The 15,831-nt window shown below is 46.4% G+C and overlaps 1 protein-coding gene across 2 annotated transcripts; it reads left to right on the top strand.

The window, feature by feature from the left end:
• The first annotated feature begins 4,068 nt into the window (after window positions 1–4,068).
• On the top strand, window positions 4,069–15,557 carry LOC115396911 (palmitoyltransferase ZDHHC3-like). Of its 2 annotated transcripts, none has more exons than XM_030102995.1 (7): window positions 4,069–4,151; window positions 6,031–6,475; window positions 6,689–6,813; window positions 7,808–7,904; window positions 8,087–8,168; window positions 9,375–9,505; window positions 14,214–15,557. In XM_030102995.1, the coding sequence occupies exons 2-7, from the start codon at window positions 6,116–6,118 to the stop codon at window positions 14,418–14,420; spliced, it is 1,002 nt and encodes a 333-aa protein (XP_029958855.1). In that variant the 5' UTR covers window positions 4,069–4,151; window positions 6,031–6,115; the 3' UTR covers window positions 14,421–15,557. The 2 variants fall into 2 exon arrangements, with proteins under 2 accessions (XP_029958855.1, XP_029958856.1); XM_030102996.1 differs by lacking the exon at window positions 14,214–15,557 and adding an exon at window positions 11,206–14,207.
• Window positions 15,558–15,831: the final 274 nt, after the last annotated feature.

Below are 15,831 nucleotides of genomic sequence, written 5' to 3' on the forward strand. Positions count from 1 at the left end.
TTCATTTGCCTGACTTCATGGATTCAACTTTCATTTTTCATTTTTTTTTATTCTAAATCTTCCCTTGAGGGGGGGCTTTCACACCATTTTGCACATGCATTCTCAGTAGATCACCAGCGACATGGAGACCAGTACATGTTAAATTTGGGGTCGCGAATCAAGAAGGGAGAGCCACTGTACTACGGCAGTGGGGCATGCAATAGCTGTCATGACCGTTTCCTTAAATTCTGTGAATTGTTTCTGGGTCTGTTTGAAAAAGTGAACTAAGGCCCAGCTCCACCCTGATGTTTTTATGTGAAAACCAAAAACTGCCATCGTGTTTTATTTCTCCATTCACCAGAGCTCAGAACCACTGAAAATACACATTCTTAAAAAAAGCTCCCAAGGTGGGACATTTTGAAAATGCTTTGATTCTGTCTCCATGGAAACGGGAAAATACAGCTGTTCTGAACCGCTACTGCACATGTGCGCCATGGAAAACAGTTCATCACATAGAAGCATGTCCACGAGGAAATCCCTTTGATCTGGTGTCTTCGAGGTCTGACTGATAGTTTGAGGATCGTTGTCCTGATTGTGTTTCACACTCTCACAAGTTTATGACGACTTCCTTCTTCTTCTTCCATCTCATGGGATTAAAGCGATCGGCCTTGACACTTCATTCATAAGAAAACACATCAGGTGGCAGAGATGAGAAAACTCTGCTCACAGCATCCCGGTGAAATCTGTCAGTCATGTGAGAGCGATGCTGGATGGGGGAAGAAGACATCTCAAAAGGGATTTCAAACTGAGTCGCTTCAGACCTCTTCCCTTCAAAACCATGAATAACACAGAATGTTTCAACCTTCAAAACATCACAGTCTTGATACATGTTCCTGTTAGTCCATCTGTACACACACACACACACACACACACACAAATACACACACACAAAGAGAGCGACAGAGAGAGACAGCATTGTTATATGTGATGTTATATAAAATGTTTTTTCAAGTTCTTTTCATCAATAAAAGATGTTTTTCATCACTTTCAACTAAACTTTGTGCGTTCGTGTGTGTGTGTGTGTGTGTGTGTGTGTGTGTGTGTGTGTGTGTACATGCGATTGGATCTTCCTGTGATGGACGGGCGTCGGGCGACTTGCAGCACGTGGCCTCCTTCCCTGCTCCCATTATCATCCGGGATCAGTTCCAGCTGCCTGGACCTGAGAGGTGACATCTACGGTTGGATGGGTGGAAAGATTATCCACACAAACAGCCCCTCGCTCTGCAGACCCCCTGTTTCAGCAGGAGTCGTCTCTCTGTATGCGGAATCACATGGCTCCAGCTGTAATGTGCTCCTGCTGAGTCCAGTGCCATCGCGGCGCCACGCAGCACTTTCTATGTGATTTTTTATGTAATTACTCAATGGGGGAGAAAACAGGCATAAAATTGTAGAGTGCTGCAGTAATAGGTGAAAATAACGTGAGTGTGGAGTGACAGTGGGGTGAGTCTGCCTCCGCTCAGCCTGCAGAGCGGTGTGATTACTCAGAAATCAAAGCAGAAGTCTGTACAGCGCTGCCCTCTAGTGGTCACTGCCAGCACTCAGTCTCAGTCACATTTACTGTAAACAACATCTATACCGTATCTGAGCAGATCTTACTCACATGTGTGTGTGTGTGTGTGTGTGTGTGTGTGTGTGTACTCTATCTTACAGAGGACAAAAAGGACAAAGCGATGTCCACCACATCTGTCACATCAGCCCATGTATTAATAATCCAGTCATTGCTGCAGTCAGGTTATGGCCCTGGGATGCATTGAGCGTAGGGGACCATGCTCATTCTCCATTTATGAGGAAGCCCACTTGTCACTGTTTTGTATTAAAATATTCAGCATGCATTTCAATCAAGAGGTGCTCTGCATGCAGAACCTCCAGAGCTGCTGTGTTCACCACTTCATTACGTTCACCGGAGAGGGGAGACGTCACATGTCAGAGCCGCAGCCGCCCACGCAAAGCTTGTTAATCTGGGTTTATTGAATTTATTATTACTTTAAAGAGAGATAAGGGGAGAGAGAGGGGTTTTTTGAAAGCTGGATTGTCTAAAACATGACTTATCGAGAACATCTCTTCATTTGTTTCGTTGGTAGATCCACCAGAATGAGGAGACTTTCTGCAGAACCAGACTCAGAGGAGACTTTCTGTTGCTCTGTTGGGGTTAGAGGGCAGAAGGAGAGTCAAACCCTGGTTCATGTAGGGAGTTCCCAGCCTTGCGTCTCTGTCGTCTTCCTTGTTGTGTTCTGTTTTCCATATTTCCTTTTCTTGTTCATGTTTGTTCTTCTGCTCTTCTTTTTCACTACTGTGACATTTCATGTATTTTTAGTCCTTAGCTGCCTCTATTTATAGACGAGGATTATTTATTGAATACCTGTCTTTTTTTTGAAAGGCTTTTTTGTTAGTTGTTTGTGGACGGCCCTAATCCTCCTTTGCACTCAACTACTTTTTCACATGGGGGGATGTGTGTGTGAACTGATGTTGATATGTCTGTTTGCTCTGGGTTTTGTTGCTTTTGTGGGCTTGGAGTGGTGGTTTTATTCTGGGGATTAGTCTTTTTTTTTTTTTTTTCATCATTCTGTGTTGCGTTCTTGTCTTACAGAAATTTGATTTTCTAACTGGGACTGATTCCAGCTGACTTAGCGATAACTCTCATCAACAGATAAATACAGACTGACACACACATTCTCACACACTGGGATCTGAGCAACGTTTATTAGCTTCATGCGTTTAGACTGTCAATCAGGGGTATCAAACACATTGAGATCAGAGGCTTCAGTTCACTGGTGAGTCAACAGGGCGAACCACTACACCACATCACTGCATTAGCAGCTGATTGCTACTCTCTACTGCCTTTATAACCATTAACACAAACTTTGTCTCAATCATGCTTATTCTGTTCTGCAAATGACCGTGAGGTCTCACTGTATGTGAAAACAGGGGATGCAGTAAATGACTTACATTAGTACAGTTTCTACAGTGAAACGTCATAGCGGCTCCAGGTAAAGGCGTGTGCCTGGCTAGAAGGAGTCTCCATCAGTATTTCATCCAAGGGTTTCTGTGGCCTGAAAAGGCATCGTTTTCACATTGTCGTTTCAGAAAAGTTTGATGTTCACACAGAAATGTTTTGAAAACAAGGTTCATTTACACAGAAACAGCAGAAATGTAGGTTTTTCTTTTGTACGGCCACTTGCGGTGCTGTTGTTTGTTTAATTGTTGACACCAGACACACAGACAACAATTCACTATAAACAATAAGAATGGTGAGTCTATGCATTCGTATGAACAGACACTATATAAGCTGATTTATATTCCAGGTTATCCAGCAGTAAAAGAACCATTTCCAACAGCCATGGTGGTCGCAGCCTTTTCAAACAGGTGTGTTTTCCCCGTGTCCTTGGAGACAGAGCCTGAGCATTTAAACAAAGAAACGCTTTCCTCCAGGTTCATGGAGATGGAGTCAGAATTCTTTCACGAACTACCGAATTGGGAGTCTTTTTCAAAAAGGTGCATATTCCGTTACTCCGAGATGTTGTAAAAATGAACCCACAAAACATAAGTCTTCCATTTTTCCTTGATAACAGTGCCATGTAAAATTGTGGCCAATACATTATTTTAAACTCCGTGAAGCATGTTGCATCTGTGCAGCTATGTTTGCGTCTTTGGTTATTATTTTGTTATAAAAGTGAATTTTCTGATGGAAGCATACTATGAATAAAATTTCAAGTCATCTATTAGGGTGTTGTTGTTTTTAAAGTATGGTCACCATAACTCAAAGGGTCCAGTAAAATAACTCTTAGGGACAATATTATCTTTTCTTAACAATCTTATATTATTTATTAGTTGTGACAAAAGATACATCAATACAGTTTACTTCAGCAATTTAAACCAACCTGACGCGCCTGATTGGAGTGGGATTCGAACCCGCGTCTTTCCCCCCGTGAGCGCGACCCATCGTCACATAGGTAAGTAGGTGTGTCGACGTACGTACAACTGAACGTGATACAATTGGCTGTTACGTCACGACGTCGTGTGGGTGAAGGGGCGGGAGCAGCGACGTCGGAGCGAGCTGCGGAGCGGCAGCGGCGGAAGAGGAGAGAGAGAGAGCGGGGATGCTCCTCTGCCAGGTGAGATTTAACCTAATTAATGGCTAATTAAGTCGAGACGGAGGCGGACGGACGTTCCAGGACGTCTAATCCGCAGGAGGGAGAGCGCGTGACAGAGGAGTGGCTGCAGGTCAGCGTGAACGCTCCACTCTGTGACAGGTTAGCCCGGGGAGCTAATGGTGGCTAAAATAGATGGACGTGTGAAAATGTGTCGGCTGATGGAGGATTCAGCCTGGCGAATCTCACCTTCAAGCTCAAAATAAGGCTGTTTTTCACCGGGTTGGAGTCAGGCTGACTGTGCCAGCCTCTGTTTTCCGACTTTACCTGGCTGGATGTGATGCTACGAGCTTGTTTACCTTGAAACCTTCACCCACTGAAACAGAATATGTGACCTATTTTTCACTTGGAAGGAACAGCCTCCAGATAAGCGTGAACAGCAGCATGAACATCTATATGTGGATGAAAATAAAGGCCTGTCACCGAGTGACATAAATAGTGTTCAGTCAGGCTGATACAGAAGCATAAACCTCCTCCTGCTGGGAGAAAAAGAAGGGGATCAGTGCAGCAGGCAGCATATGACAGCAGGTCACAGTCTGCCACCTTCCAGTGACCCCTGTGTGACCCCTCTGGCCACTGACCCGGGATGTGCCATCCAGATGCACACAGCTGTGCTGCTGTTTGACCACGCTTTGGCAGGACACACCACTGACCGGCTCACACCTGGGGCTGTGTCACCCTGGTCTGTCTGGATCCACAGGACCCCCGGACCGCCCTCTGACCCCCCGGGTCCGACACAAGCTTGATCTCCACTGACTGTCAACAAGCGTCATTTTCACCTGCCTCTGAATGCATGAGAATTTAGGCCTTGTTTGCATGGCAACATTCCATTGCAGTGACTCCGAGCACAGTCGTCATGTAATTCGACCCCCAAAAAACTATGAAAGTTTTGCCTTTTCACTTGAAGACAATGGCATGTAAATGAGACCTTTGTAGTCTGACAGGCTCTTCTTTATGCTGTGATATTTTTACTGTGGAACAGGAAAGTTTACTTTGAGTCAGCACATCCCCTGCTCCAGAGTTGCTGCGTCATGTTCTTCTTCTCAGGTGTAGCAGTGAGCTCATACAGAACTCATTAGGTGAACTGTTTACTGTACAAACAGGATGTGATAGTGGAAACATAAAGCAGAGAGCTGACAGATTTTATTGTCTGTCCATTCATCATTTCATCTTTTTTCAGTACATCGTTATCCAACTCATCACAGATCAGAAAGTGCAGCTTTTCCTTTGCATGGCATATTTTCTATGAGCTGAAGCTGGACTTCATATAATCTCCTCATCTGATGCTCTGTGGTTTGTTTTCAATAAACTGAACACTTAAATTAATTTTCCTAAAATGAATATCAATTAAAAAAAACCCCCAAAACAAACACAAAACTGGATCATCAGCAACAAATTAAAAATTAGAATTTGTCAAGTTGATGCTCCTGATGCTGGTCCTGGTCCCAGTCCAGATTCTCCTGGACTTGGTAGTTTTATAGTTGACAGTCACCGTAATAACAAACCACCCTGGGCGTCTGTCCATCCATATTATTCTCTGCTCACCTGTGTGGTTTTATTTCAAAAACAACCAACAGCACCCACTAGTGGTCGAACATGAAAGCTGCACTGCTGTCAGCCTTTCTGCGTGAACTGACATAGTTTTCAAGCGTTGTTGTGCAAACTGGATCTTAAGAGTCGCAGGAACTGATCAAAGTTCACAGGGAGCGCCCCGGACAGTGAAACACTGACACATAAACGGCCTGCTGTCTCCAGTTAACCTGAATCCATGTCTTCGGATTTGACTAGAAAAGCGTCAGGAGCGCCGCCCCGTCTCTAACATGCTCCCTTCCTCCTCTCCCAGCATGCTATGACTGACCCTGCGGCCTGAAGGCGCCCTGGTTCCCTGTGGTGGCAGCAGCAGCAGCGACGCCTGGCGTGGATGAAGGATGAAGAGCCCGGTGCACAGATGCAGGGATGTGGAGCACGGGCGCGGGCATTCCGGCTCTGGCGGCGGGGGCGGGACCCACGTGGGAACCAACTGCCTGGTGCCCGAGCAGCGCATCCCCATCTCCAAAGATGTCATCACCGCCTCGGCCGCCTCGGCCATGTGGTTCATCAAGGACGCCTGCGGCATCGTGTGCGCCATCATCACCTGGCTGCTGGTGCTGTACGCCGAGTTCGTGGTGCTGTTCGTGATGCTGCTGCCCTCCAAGAACCTGACCTACAGCATCGTGAACGGGACGCTGTTCAACACGCTGGCCTTCCTCGCCCTCGCCTCACACCTCAGGGCCATGTGCACTGACCCTGTGAGTGCAGCTCGCTTCCAGTTGTTGGTTCACGCCTCGGTGCAGCCGCGTTCGGCTGTTAGCTGTTAAAACCACATCGTCTTTCTGCCAGACATCAAAACGATGCATTTTCACTTTAAAACATCATGGAGCCTGACCATGCAGCACATTAACATTGTCTTCACAGGTGCAGCTCAGAGATAATAGACTCACTGACTGTCGTTTTGCTGTTAGGGGGCCGTGCCAAAAGGGAACGCCACCAAGGAATACATAGAAAGCCTTCAGCTGAAACCAGGCCAGGTGGTCTACAAATGTCCCAAGTGCTGCAGCATCAAGCCGGACCGGGCGCACCACTGCAGGTAGGACAGGGCGGAGCCTCTGGACCTCTGGCTCCGACTCACTCGGTCGCAGCTGCAGTAAAGCCGGTCTGTCCTCATCAGCTGTGAGACAGGAGCGCTCTGCTCCGGGGCTCAGTGCCCTTCACGTGCACAGACGTCACCGTCACGTCCTCGCGCTGTGAGTTCCAGCTCTTATCATTTAGTGTGCTTAGATGTGACGAGAGTTCCAGTTGTTACTGTTACCTGCAGGGAATTCTGTGGGCGGCTGTGGCTCAGCTGGTGGACTGATCCCTGATCGTGTAAAAACTTTTTACGTAACAATACTTTGAAGTGAAAACGCAGCATTTTCGTAGCATTTTGGGCCCATTTACACGACAACAGAGCTCAGAACCGCAGAAACACAACTTTCTGACAACAGCTTCCAAGATGGAACTTTTTGAAGTTGCTCCCTGTCTGTCTCCATGGAAACAGGGGAAAATGCAACTTTTCTGAAGTGCTGTTCAGCAATACGGCCATAGTGAATAGTTGTTCTGTACATGAACAGTAACAATGGCGGCCTCCTGAGTGTCCTGACTCCCAGTCCAGATTCTCCTGGACCTGGCAGTGAGTTGACAGCAACTTAATACTAGTATGAGTACTACACAAAGTACTTGTTATGAATGATGTGTGAAGGTTATGCAGCACTGCAAACTGTACAGCTCTACTGATTGGAAGTTTCCAAGTTACAAAATTTGAAATGTGAGACTACAGTGTTGTTTTGGAGGATTTACAGCCGCCTTGCCTGTGTTCAGTACTGTGTTCGACCCCTTTAGCCTTCAGAACTGACTTCCTGGATTCAACAGAGGTTCTGGAAACCACCCTCAGAGATTCAGGTCCCTGACTTCATGTTCACACAGCTACTGTGGGTCTGGAGACGTCCGTGTCGTCTGCTCTGAAGCTTCAGACTCTCCACTTTGGTGCAGCGCTCCTGTGAAAGTGTTTCCTTTGTTTGTGTCTCCTCCGCTTCGTTTTGCAGTGTTTGCAAACGCTGCATCAGGAAGATGGATCACCACTGTCCCTGGGTCAACAACTGTGTCGGGGAGAACAACCAAAAGTACTTTGTGCTTTTCACAGTAAGTTCAGGACAGAGTGTTTTACCAATCCGTGTTGTTCTGAGTGTGTGTGTGTGTTCCTCAACTAAAAAGTGTTTTAAATGTAAAATACTTGACTCACATCTGCTGTGTGAATATACTGTGTGTTTCAGATGTTCAGAGGTGTGTGCTGCTGCTCACTGTGCCTTTATTTTCAAACCCAGATGTACATTGCACTCATCTCCCTGCACTCGCTGGCCATGGTGGTCTTCCACTTCCTCTACTGCTTTGAAGACGATTGGACAAGTGAGTGTTTGTGCTCCCTCATGCAGGCTTTACAATGTTCTCTGCAACTGATAAACTCATCGCTTCATTTTGTGACTTTATTTAACCCTTAATGGCTCAAGTTTATATGGTTTCCATGGAAACAGCAGAAACGCTGAAAGCGATGTAAGTTAGCATGACCGTCCACGAGTTTTCATTGGTTGTTGTCATGTGTGAGTTGACACACACACACACACACACACACACACACACACACACACACACACACGGAGAACAATAAGCTCCACAGATGGAGGCGGAGCCTGAGCGTTCTCAGAAAGCGGGTTTCAGTGACTCCCTGGACGTTTAAAACGCCACTGAAGTTTTGTGTTTTCACTTGAAAACACCCCATCAACGAGGCCGTAGCTCCTGTACGTCACGCGGAGTAACATGAGCTTCAAAGCTGTGAGTTCAGAGGTTTCACTTTGGTCTGCTGCACTACTAATAAATAGAAAGCGTTGTAGTTGCATGTGGTCAGTATTTTTCCGATCCTACCTGAGACGAAGCCGAGCTGCTGGTGGTTCCTGAACCAAACTCAGAAACACTTCTGGCTGCTTCGGTTCAGAGTAATGAGCCGTTTGCTTGTTGTTGCTGTGAATCTCACAGTGTTTGGATGCATTGATGTTGAGATTCAGCCTTCAGATGCTGCTGCAATAAAGGAAACTGTTGCATTGGTGTTAATTTGCTCTGGCGCTGAGATATTTTAATATCTGCTGTGATGCAGGCGTTTCGAACTTTTAGAGCGGGACCGCGCTTTGAAAACTTCACGGCTTGTCTTTGGAATACTAATCCAGTGTGTTTCAGACTGTAATTACTTTTTCATTACGGCGTTTGACTCACGGCGAGCTCCTCCAGCGCCGCGTTAGAATCCACCTCAGATCCCACGCTGCTCACTCTTTAACTTATCAGGATCGTAGTAATGATGTATTGATGCACTCTTTTTTGAAATTTGGATTGGGAGCTGAAATCTCCTGGATCGGTGTAACACGGCATCACCTGACACCTGACGACGGAGGCGGAGCCTCAGAAAACACGTCCACTTTTTAACCGTTTCCATATTGGAACTTTATGAAAACGCTCCGTCTCCATGGCAACGGGATAAAATGTGGCGTCTTCACCGAACCAGCCGACCATCTGGAGATGCTCACAGCATCCTGTTCTCCTCCTCCTCCCCCCCTCCCCCCTCAGAGTGCAGCTCCTTCTCTCCTCCGGCGACGGTCATCCTCCTCATCCTCCTGTGCTTTGAGGGCCTCCTCTTCCTCATCTTCACCTCTGTGATGTTCGGCACCCAGGTCCACTCCATCTGTACGGACGAGACCGTAAGTGAGCCTCGTGGTGACCCCTCCTCCTCCCCCCCCTCCCCCCCCTCTTCCTCCTCCTCCTCCTCCTCCTCCTCCTCACTGCTGCTGCCTTTTCTAACACAAACATCTTTAACCCAAACCTTTAACACATCAGTCACTCTGAACGAAGAAACCCTCGGGGGCCTTCCAGGGACAATGTGAGGTTTCTGTGACCAAAATGGAAGAAAACTAGTTTCTTCTTAATTCTGCTTCCTTTAAAGGAATTTCCCAGACACTTTTAGTTGTGTAGCTTGTGGAGTATTCCAGCCACCTATCGACAACCTCAGAAAGTAGCTTCACCCACTCCGATTTTCTATTGAACAATCCGGGAAATCGTTTTGTTTTTATGCCCAGCATGAGAGTAGTTTATTCTCTAGAGCTGTTTTTTTACTCCTGATGTATTGATGCTGAGCTGAGGCCTCAGTGACAAACACTCAGCTGTGAGCTGTTGGAGCTCAAACCTCTGCTGGGATGATTGAAATCATGCCACATAAACAACCTCTCTAAAATCAAATGGACCCTGGCTCTGTTCAGGCTGTCTGATCTCTCTGTGCTCGTCTGTTACATAATTCACCATGTCAGATCAGTCCTGGATAACATGTCTTAAGGTATTAGGTAAAAAAAAACAACTTTTTTAACTTCTATATAAACTTCCTCATTTGATTTACACAGACGTCAGAGTCATTTTCACATGAACTGAAGTTTTTTCTTCATATTTCCAGATAAAAGGAATGAAATGAAGCCTAAATAAACCTAAAATATGCCTGATAAATCATTACACACACACACACACACACACACACACACACACACCTGTTGCGGTGGTTGCGCAGCTCCCTTAAAGCTCATCTTGCATTCCTTACTTCAGAGTGTCAGCCCACGCTGTCATTTGTTACTTCAGACAGTTTGGGGCGTGTCCTTCGGAATATGCATTGTTTCTCTTTTGTTTTTGTTTTCCATTCAGATCCGGGCCCCGTTTACATGACAACGTTTCAAGTGAAAACGCAACTCTTTTGCTTTTTCGTTCGAGAAACTTTTTGTCAATTTGGCCATTCACACTGAAACGACTGAAAACGTTAGCATGTCAGGCCGCGCTGTTGGTTGTTTTAGCCATGAAAACACACACACACACACACACACACACACACACACACACACACACACATGCACACACACCTTTAGAGAACAATACCTAATGAATACAAATGAAAACAAAGTCGTATGAACAGAAGAAAAACTTGGATTCTTAACTCGAGTGAGTCTCGACTCCTAAAAGGCTGTGAAGTTTTTCACCATTTTCACTTGTAAACCGCGGTGTAAACGGGGCCTTGGCTGTAGAACAGAGGGCGTGTGTGTTTTCTTTCTTTCTTAAATGACGGTGACTGTGTCCATGTATCAGTGGAAGAAGGAATCACCGCTGTGGTTCTCCTGTCGACTCTAGCTCACCAAACCAAACTCCTTTTCCTGCTTTCTACTTCTTTTTGTCTGCAACTCCAGGTCAGATGTTGTGGGAGACTCCTCTCCGCTCTGCCGCGGAGAGAGAGGCAACAGAAAAAATAGAATAAATTAAAAAAAGAGAAAAGAACCCTATAGATGGGCATGAGGAATTTGGTTTGTGAACTCACCGGGTCCCCGAAGGAAGAAAAGCCAACTGAAGTTTGGTTGTCTCTCGTTTTCAGGGCATAGAGCAGTTGAAAAAGGAAGAGAGAAGATGGGCTAAAAAAACTAAGTGGATGAACATGCGGGCGGTGTTCGGACACCCGTTCTCCTTATTGTGGTTTAGCCCCTTCTCCACTCCTGACCACGGGAAGGCCGAGACGTACCAGTACGTGGTCTGAGGAGGAGACGAGCAGCGTTTCTTCCACGTTAGCCATGGACAGCTTTCTATCATGTGCTTTGTGTGTGTGTGTGTGTGTGTGAGAGTGTGTGTGTGTGTGTGTGTGTGTGTGTGTGTGGCCAACTAAAGTGCGCTCTCCGTTTATTTTTCTGTCGCCTGGAGTGAGTCGAGTTGCAGAGAAAAAGAAAGACTTTCGGGTGTGTGAGTCCTGTTCGCCAACACTGTGAAGATCTCTGTCTGCCGCGTCAGAAGCCTTTTCTCCTGCTTCCTCCTGGTTCCTCCCTGAAGCCGGGGCGTCACACACGAGGGTTCAGAGGTCGCGTGCAGCCCCGCCCGCCTCTTGAGGCGTATGGGGGATGAAAATGACTCCAGTCTCAACATAAATCCAACTTCAAAGAGAAGCTGATGCTGCACCGACGGGCAGCTCGGTCTTCAAATCTGATCCTAACTCGATGCTTTCCTTGGAATTTTTCCCCTTTTGTTTATTGGGCCGGATTGGAGCCTCTCGCCGGCCAGTTTTGACCCTCGAACCTCATGTCTGACACCCCCGCCGTAAAGGGTCAGTTCACATAAAAGTGCCAGAGGCTGCGGGAAGCTGCGCTGTGAGCCGACCCTTTCCGTCTCCTCTCTGACTGATCGCCTTTGTTTTGGACACATGGACGAACTGAACCTCTGAAATGGATTGTGTGGAGGGAATGTCTGCCGGCACGTCCATGCTCAGGTCCACCCGTTTTACAAACAAACAAAAAAAGGTGCCAAATTCCTTGTGTCAGACCTGTGCTGTATAGGATGGAGTTTGAGTTTGGATAACTGAGACGTTCAGTCTCCCAAGAAGCAAAGCAAGTCAACAGAACAAGAGAATCTGACCGTTGAACTGTTCACTGATCAGGATTCTTCTTCTGCGCTCACTTCCTCGTGCAGGTTGAATCCGTTTTAGCCTCTTATTGTTGTTATGATCGGACTCTTTGACAATCAGACCTGGAAAGCTGTCCACTGCTTCCATGTGGAGGCGTCTGGTTGTGCCCGCCAGAGTCTGGCCTCGCTGTGATCAAACATGGCTGAAAACTGGTTTATTTACTGTCAGGGCCGCACAGTGCATCTCAATCATGGAAATTCTACAAGACACAGATGACCGATTGATCACCTATATCTTTCTAAGTTTACAGTTAATTAACAAACTGTGTGATAAATAATTTAATAGGTTTAAATTGAACTGGGCAGAAATCAGAAGTACAAAAATCAACAAAAACTGACCAAAAGCATCAGTTTATCTCAGTGATACAGCTGTTCAGTAACACATCGTTGATTAATGTTTTGTCCTCTACACTCACCCAACAGCAGAATGAGCTGAAATGCTCTAAAACCTTAACATCAATGTGGCTAACCTGCTAGCATTAGCATCTTTAGCTTCAGACTCGGCTGTGGGACCAAGACAGAGAAATCCTGATCGACTCAAAGTTTCCGTTTCATGTTAAAATGTTTTGTTTGGTTTGTTTCTTGGGGGATTTTTTTTGTTTCTCTTTTTGCTCTGTTGTGTTGAAATATCCTGAAAACACTGTTCACAAGCTGATTTCACCGTGGGGGAGGCGTGGCGGGGAACCTCATTCTGTGGAGCTGCATGTTCTCACTGTGGACTGATGGAGTAGCTGATGAACTGTGTTTGGATAGAACGACTCAACAGACCGATCGTGTTCTTGATTCTGCTCCCATGTTTCCCCGCGGAGCCGATTCCTCTCTGATACATGCTGGACCCTAACGCTGTTCTAAGGAAACTTCTGTGGACCAGAAGTACCGTATTCTCTGGACTACGAGTCAGACTTTTCAACACTACGGGCATAATGTAGCGGTTCATCCAGCTGAGTCCCAGAACCCTCCTGCAGGCCAGACTTCTAGTCCAGGAAATGCGGTAATTCAAAGCGTCCGAGCTGAGATGCACACAGGTGAACTGGCACTTTGTCTTCATTTTATTCTTCTTCTTGTGTTTACATGATTCCTCTGTGTGTTTTTTTATTTTTCTGAATGCATGACTCAGACTGAAGCTGGTGTTTGTGAAACACGTGATGGTGGAGACCATTTCTTTTATCTTTTTTTTTTGTTTGTTTTTTTTTACAGAGTTATTTCTAAATCTTCCGAAGATATTTCAGCACATGCACAGAGAATAAAACAAACAAAACAAAAAAAAAAACTAAATCTTCTCAGCTGCAATGCAGAAACTGTCTTTGCCTGCTCTTTCTGGGGGTGCGGGGCGACCTTTGACCCCTCTGTTGTGTCTGGATGTGTGTGATTTGCGCTGCTGGTCCAGGAGGTGTGTTTCCCTGCACTCGGCCTGTACTCCCCCCCTCCTCTTTTCCCCTCCGCCCCCCCCCCCCCCCCCCCCCCCCACTGCAGCGCCCCTCATTACCCCCCCCCCCCCCCCCCCCCCCCCCCCCCGTTTGTCACTGTGGTTAAGCGGAGAGCTCTGCGGAGCGTGGGGTCGGAGGTAAGCCCGCTGCAGAGGTCCCGTCGGCCGTCCCATCAAGCTTTAACCCGTCTGCACATCAGCCAAACCCGCTGAATGCACGCTTTGATTTCTGCTTTTCTTCTGCATGGAAGTCGTTTATTTATTTGTGTATTTATATTTTATTGGCCGTCGTTGCTAAAATGGCTAAAACCAGCTACATTTTAAACTTATTAAACTGCAGTTTTGTTAAATGTGGTAAACGTGTGTTGGTGGAGTTCACCTGGTTGAGTCCAGGAAGCGAAGCGCTCGGTGTCGCCGCTCATCCATCCCCTCGGTGTCGTGGTGCATGCCGTCGCCGGCGGTCTGGAGGCGCGGCGGTGCCGAGGGTCTGACCGCTGTGTCGTCTGCAGGGCATCGAGCGTCTGAAGGGGGAGACGGGGAAGTGGGGGAAGGTCCCCTGCTGGGAGGCCCTGCGGGCGGCGTTCGGCGGGCCCTTCTCCCTCGCCTGGTGCAGCCCCTTCTCGGGGCTGGGCTGCGGCCGCGGCGCCCCGGAGCACGTCGCCGTCCCCCAGGGGGACATCATCGAGGAGGACGTCATCGAGATCCCGCTCAACTAGCGCCCCCTGCTGGAGGGAGGGTCGCCACGGCAGCTACCGGCGTCTCCGGTTCGAGGAAGTCGTCGGGTTTTTCTGAGAACCTTCGGCAGGCTTCCTCCTGACTGATCGCCTGGAGGGGAGCCTCCGGTCGTCAGCCCACCTCGTGCCTTATCCAACCAGCTCCTAATCCGTCCCCTTCCACAGCCGCCTGTCCTTTAAAGATGTGGAAGTAAGACCCGGACGAGTGAAAAGTGAAACAGCTGGATCAGAACAGTTTGAAGCTGTGACTTACTCTTCCAGTGTTAACATCATTATTATAATAATATAGAGATATTGATTCTGTCTCAGCTGTCTGAGCTCAGCAGATGGATAACCGGTCCCAAAGGTGGAAAAAAACAAAGCAGAACTCCATTCAGATGTTTTACTCAGGAAACACTAAAACTAAACACGTCGAGAAATATACCTGACTTTCTCACAAGAGACACTAATTCAATACATTCAACATGTTTTACATGTTGTTATGAACCAAAACGGTGTGCTAGCTCAATGCTAATGTAAATGGGAAATTGCATTGGTGTGCTAGCAGTTAGCATGCATCGATGTAACTTAAGTTTTAAGAGATTTCTGACTTTAACACAGAAACATATCACAGCTACTCTTTACAATACTGAACGTGTCGGAATATTTACAGCCTCACTGGGCAAACTCAAGGTTCCAAGAACCCACTCCCAGATTCCAGATGTCCTCCTTCTGTTTTCAACATTTAACAAACTCTAAAGATACATCTTAATTCTGAAACGGTTTCATACATTCAGATTTATTCACATATAAAAAATATTATCTAAAGTACAGCAATATCATACATTTTACACATAAATATAAAAAATAAGAACCTTAGAACTCCTCCATGTGTTATTTCTTCAAGCCTTTATGAAGATTATACCGTAAACGGGATTCATTATGCAAATGTTTGTGTATTATTATAAGAAAACTTGGAGGTTTCTTTGAGGGTCTTTCCTGCATCGTATAACGTTCGTCTGCTTCCGTCTCCTCCGGTCAGTTCTAATTCAGATTCACCCTCAGTGAACTTTCTAATCTCTGTAAAAGTTTTCCCAGACTACAGCTGGATTAAACGGGACCACTGGTGTTTTCATGGTTCCACCTGTGTTTTCTTTATTTTCTCTGCACACACTTTCTGTGGAACAGGACAGTCTTTAAAATCTCTGGCTTCAGTTGATTTGTTCTGTTAGGACAGAAAATTATTTCCCACTTTTAATTTTTTTCTCACATTTGAATACATTTTATTGCAAGCCCTTTATTTATGAAACTATTTGGGTTTGTTTCCCATCAGTGTTTTATTTGGTTACATTAAAAAAAAAACCTACATTCTTACTCCTTGATTTCCTTATTTTATGTGACTGATGGGTCCTCA

This window comes from Salarias fasciatus, chromosome 11 (assembly GCF_902148845.1).
Source record: "Salarias fasciatus chromosome 11, fSalaFa1.1, whole genome shotgun sequence".
Classification (NCBI taxonomy): Eukaryota; Metazoa; Chordata; class Actinopteri; order Blenniiformes; family Blenniidae; genus Salarias; species Salarias fasciatus.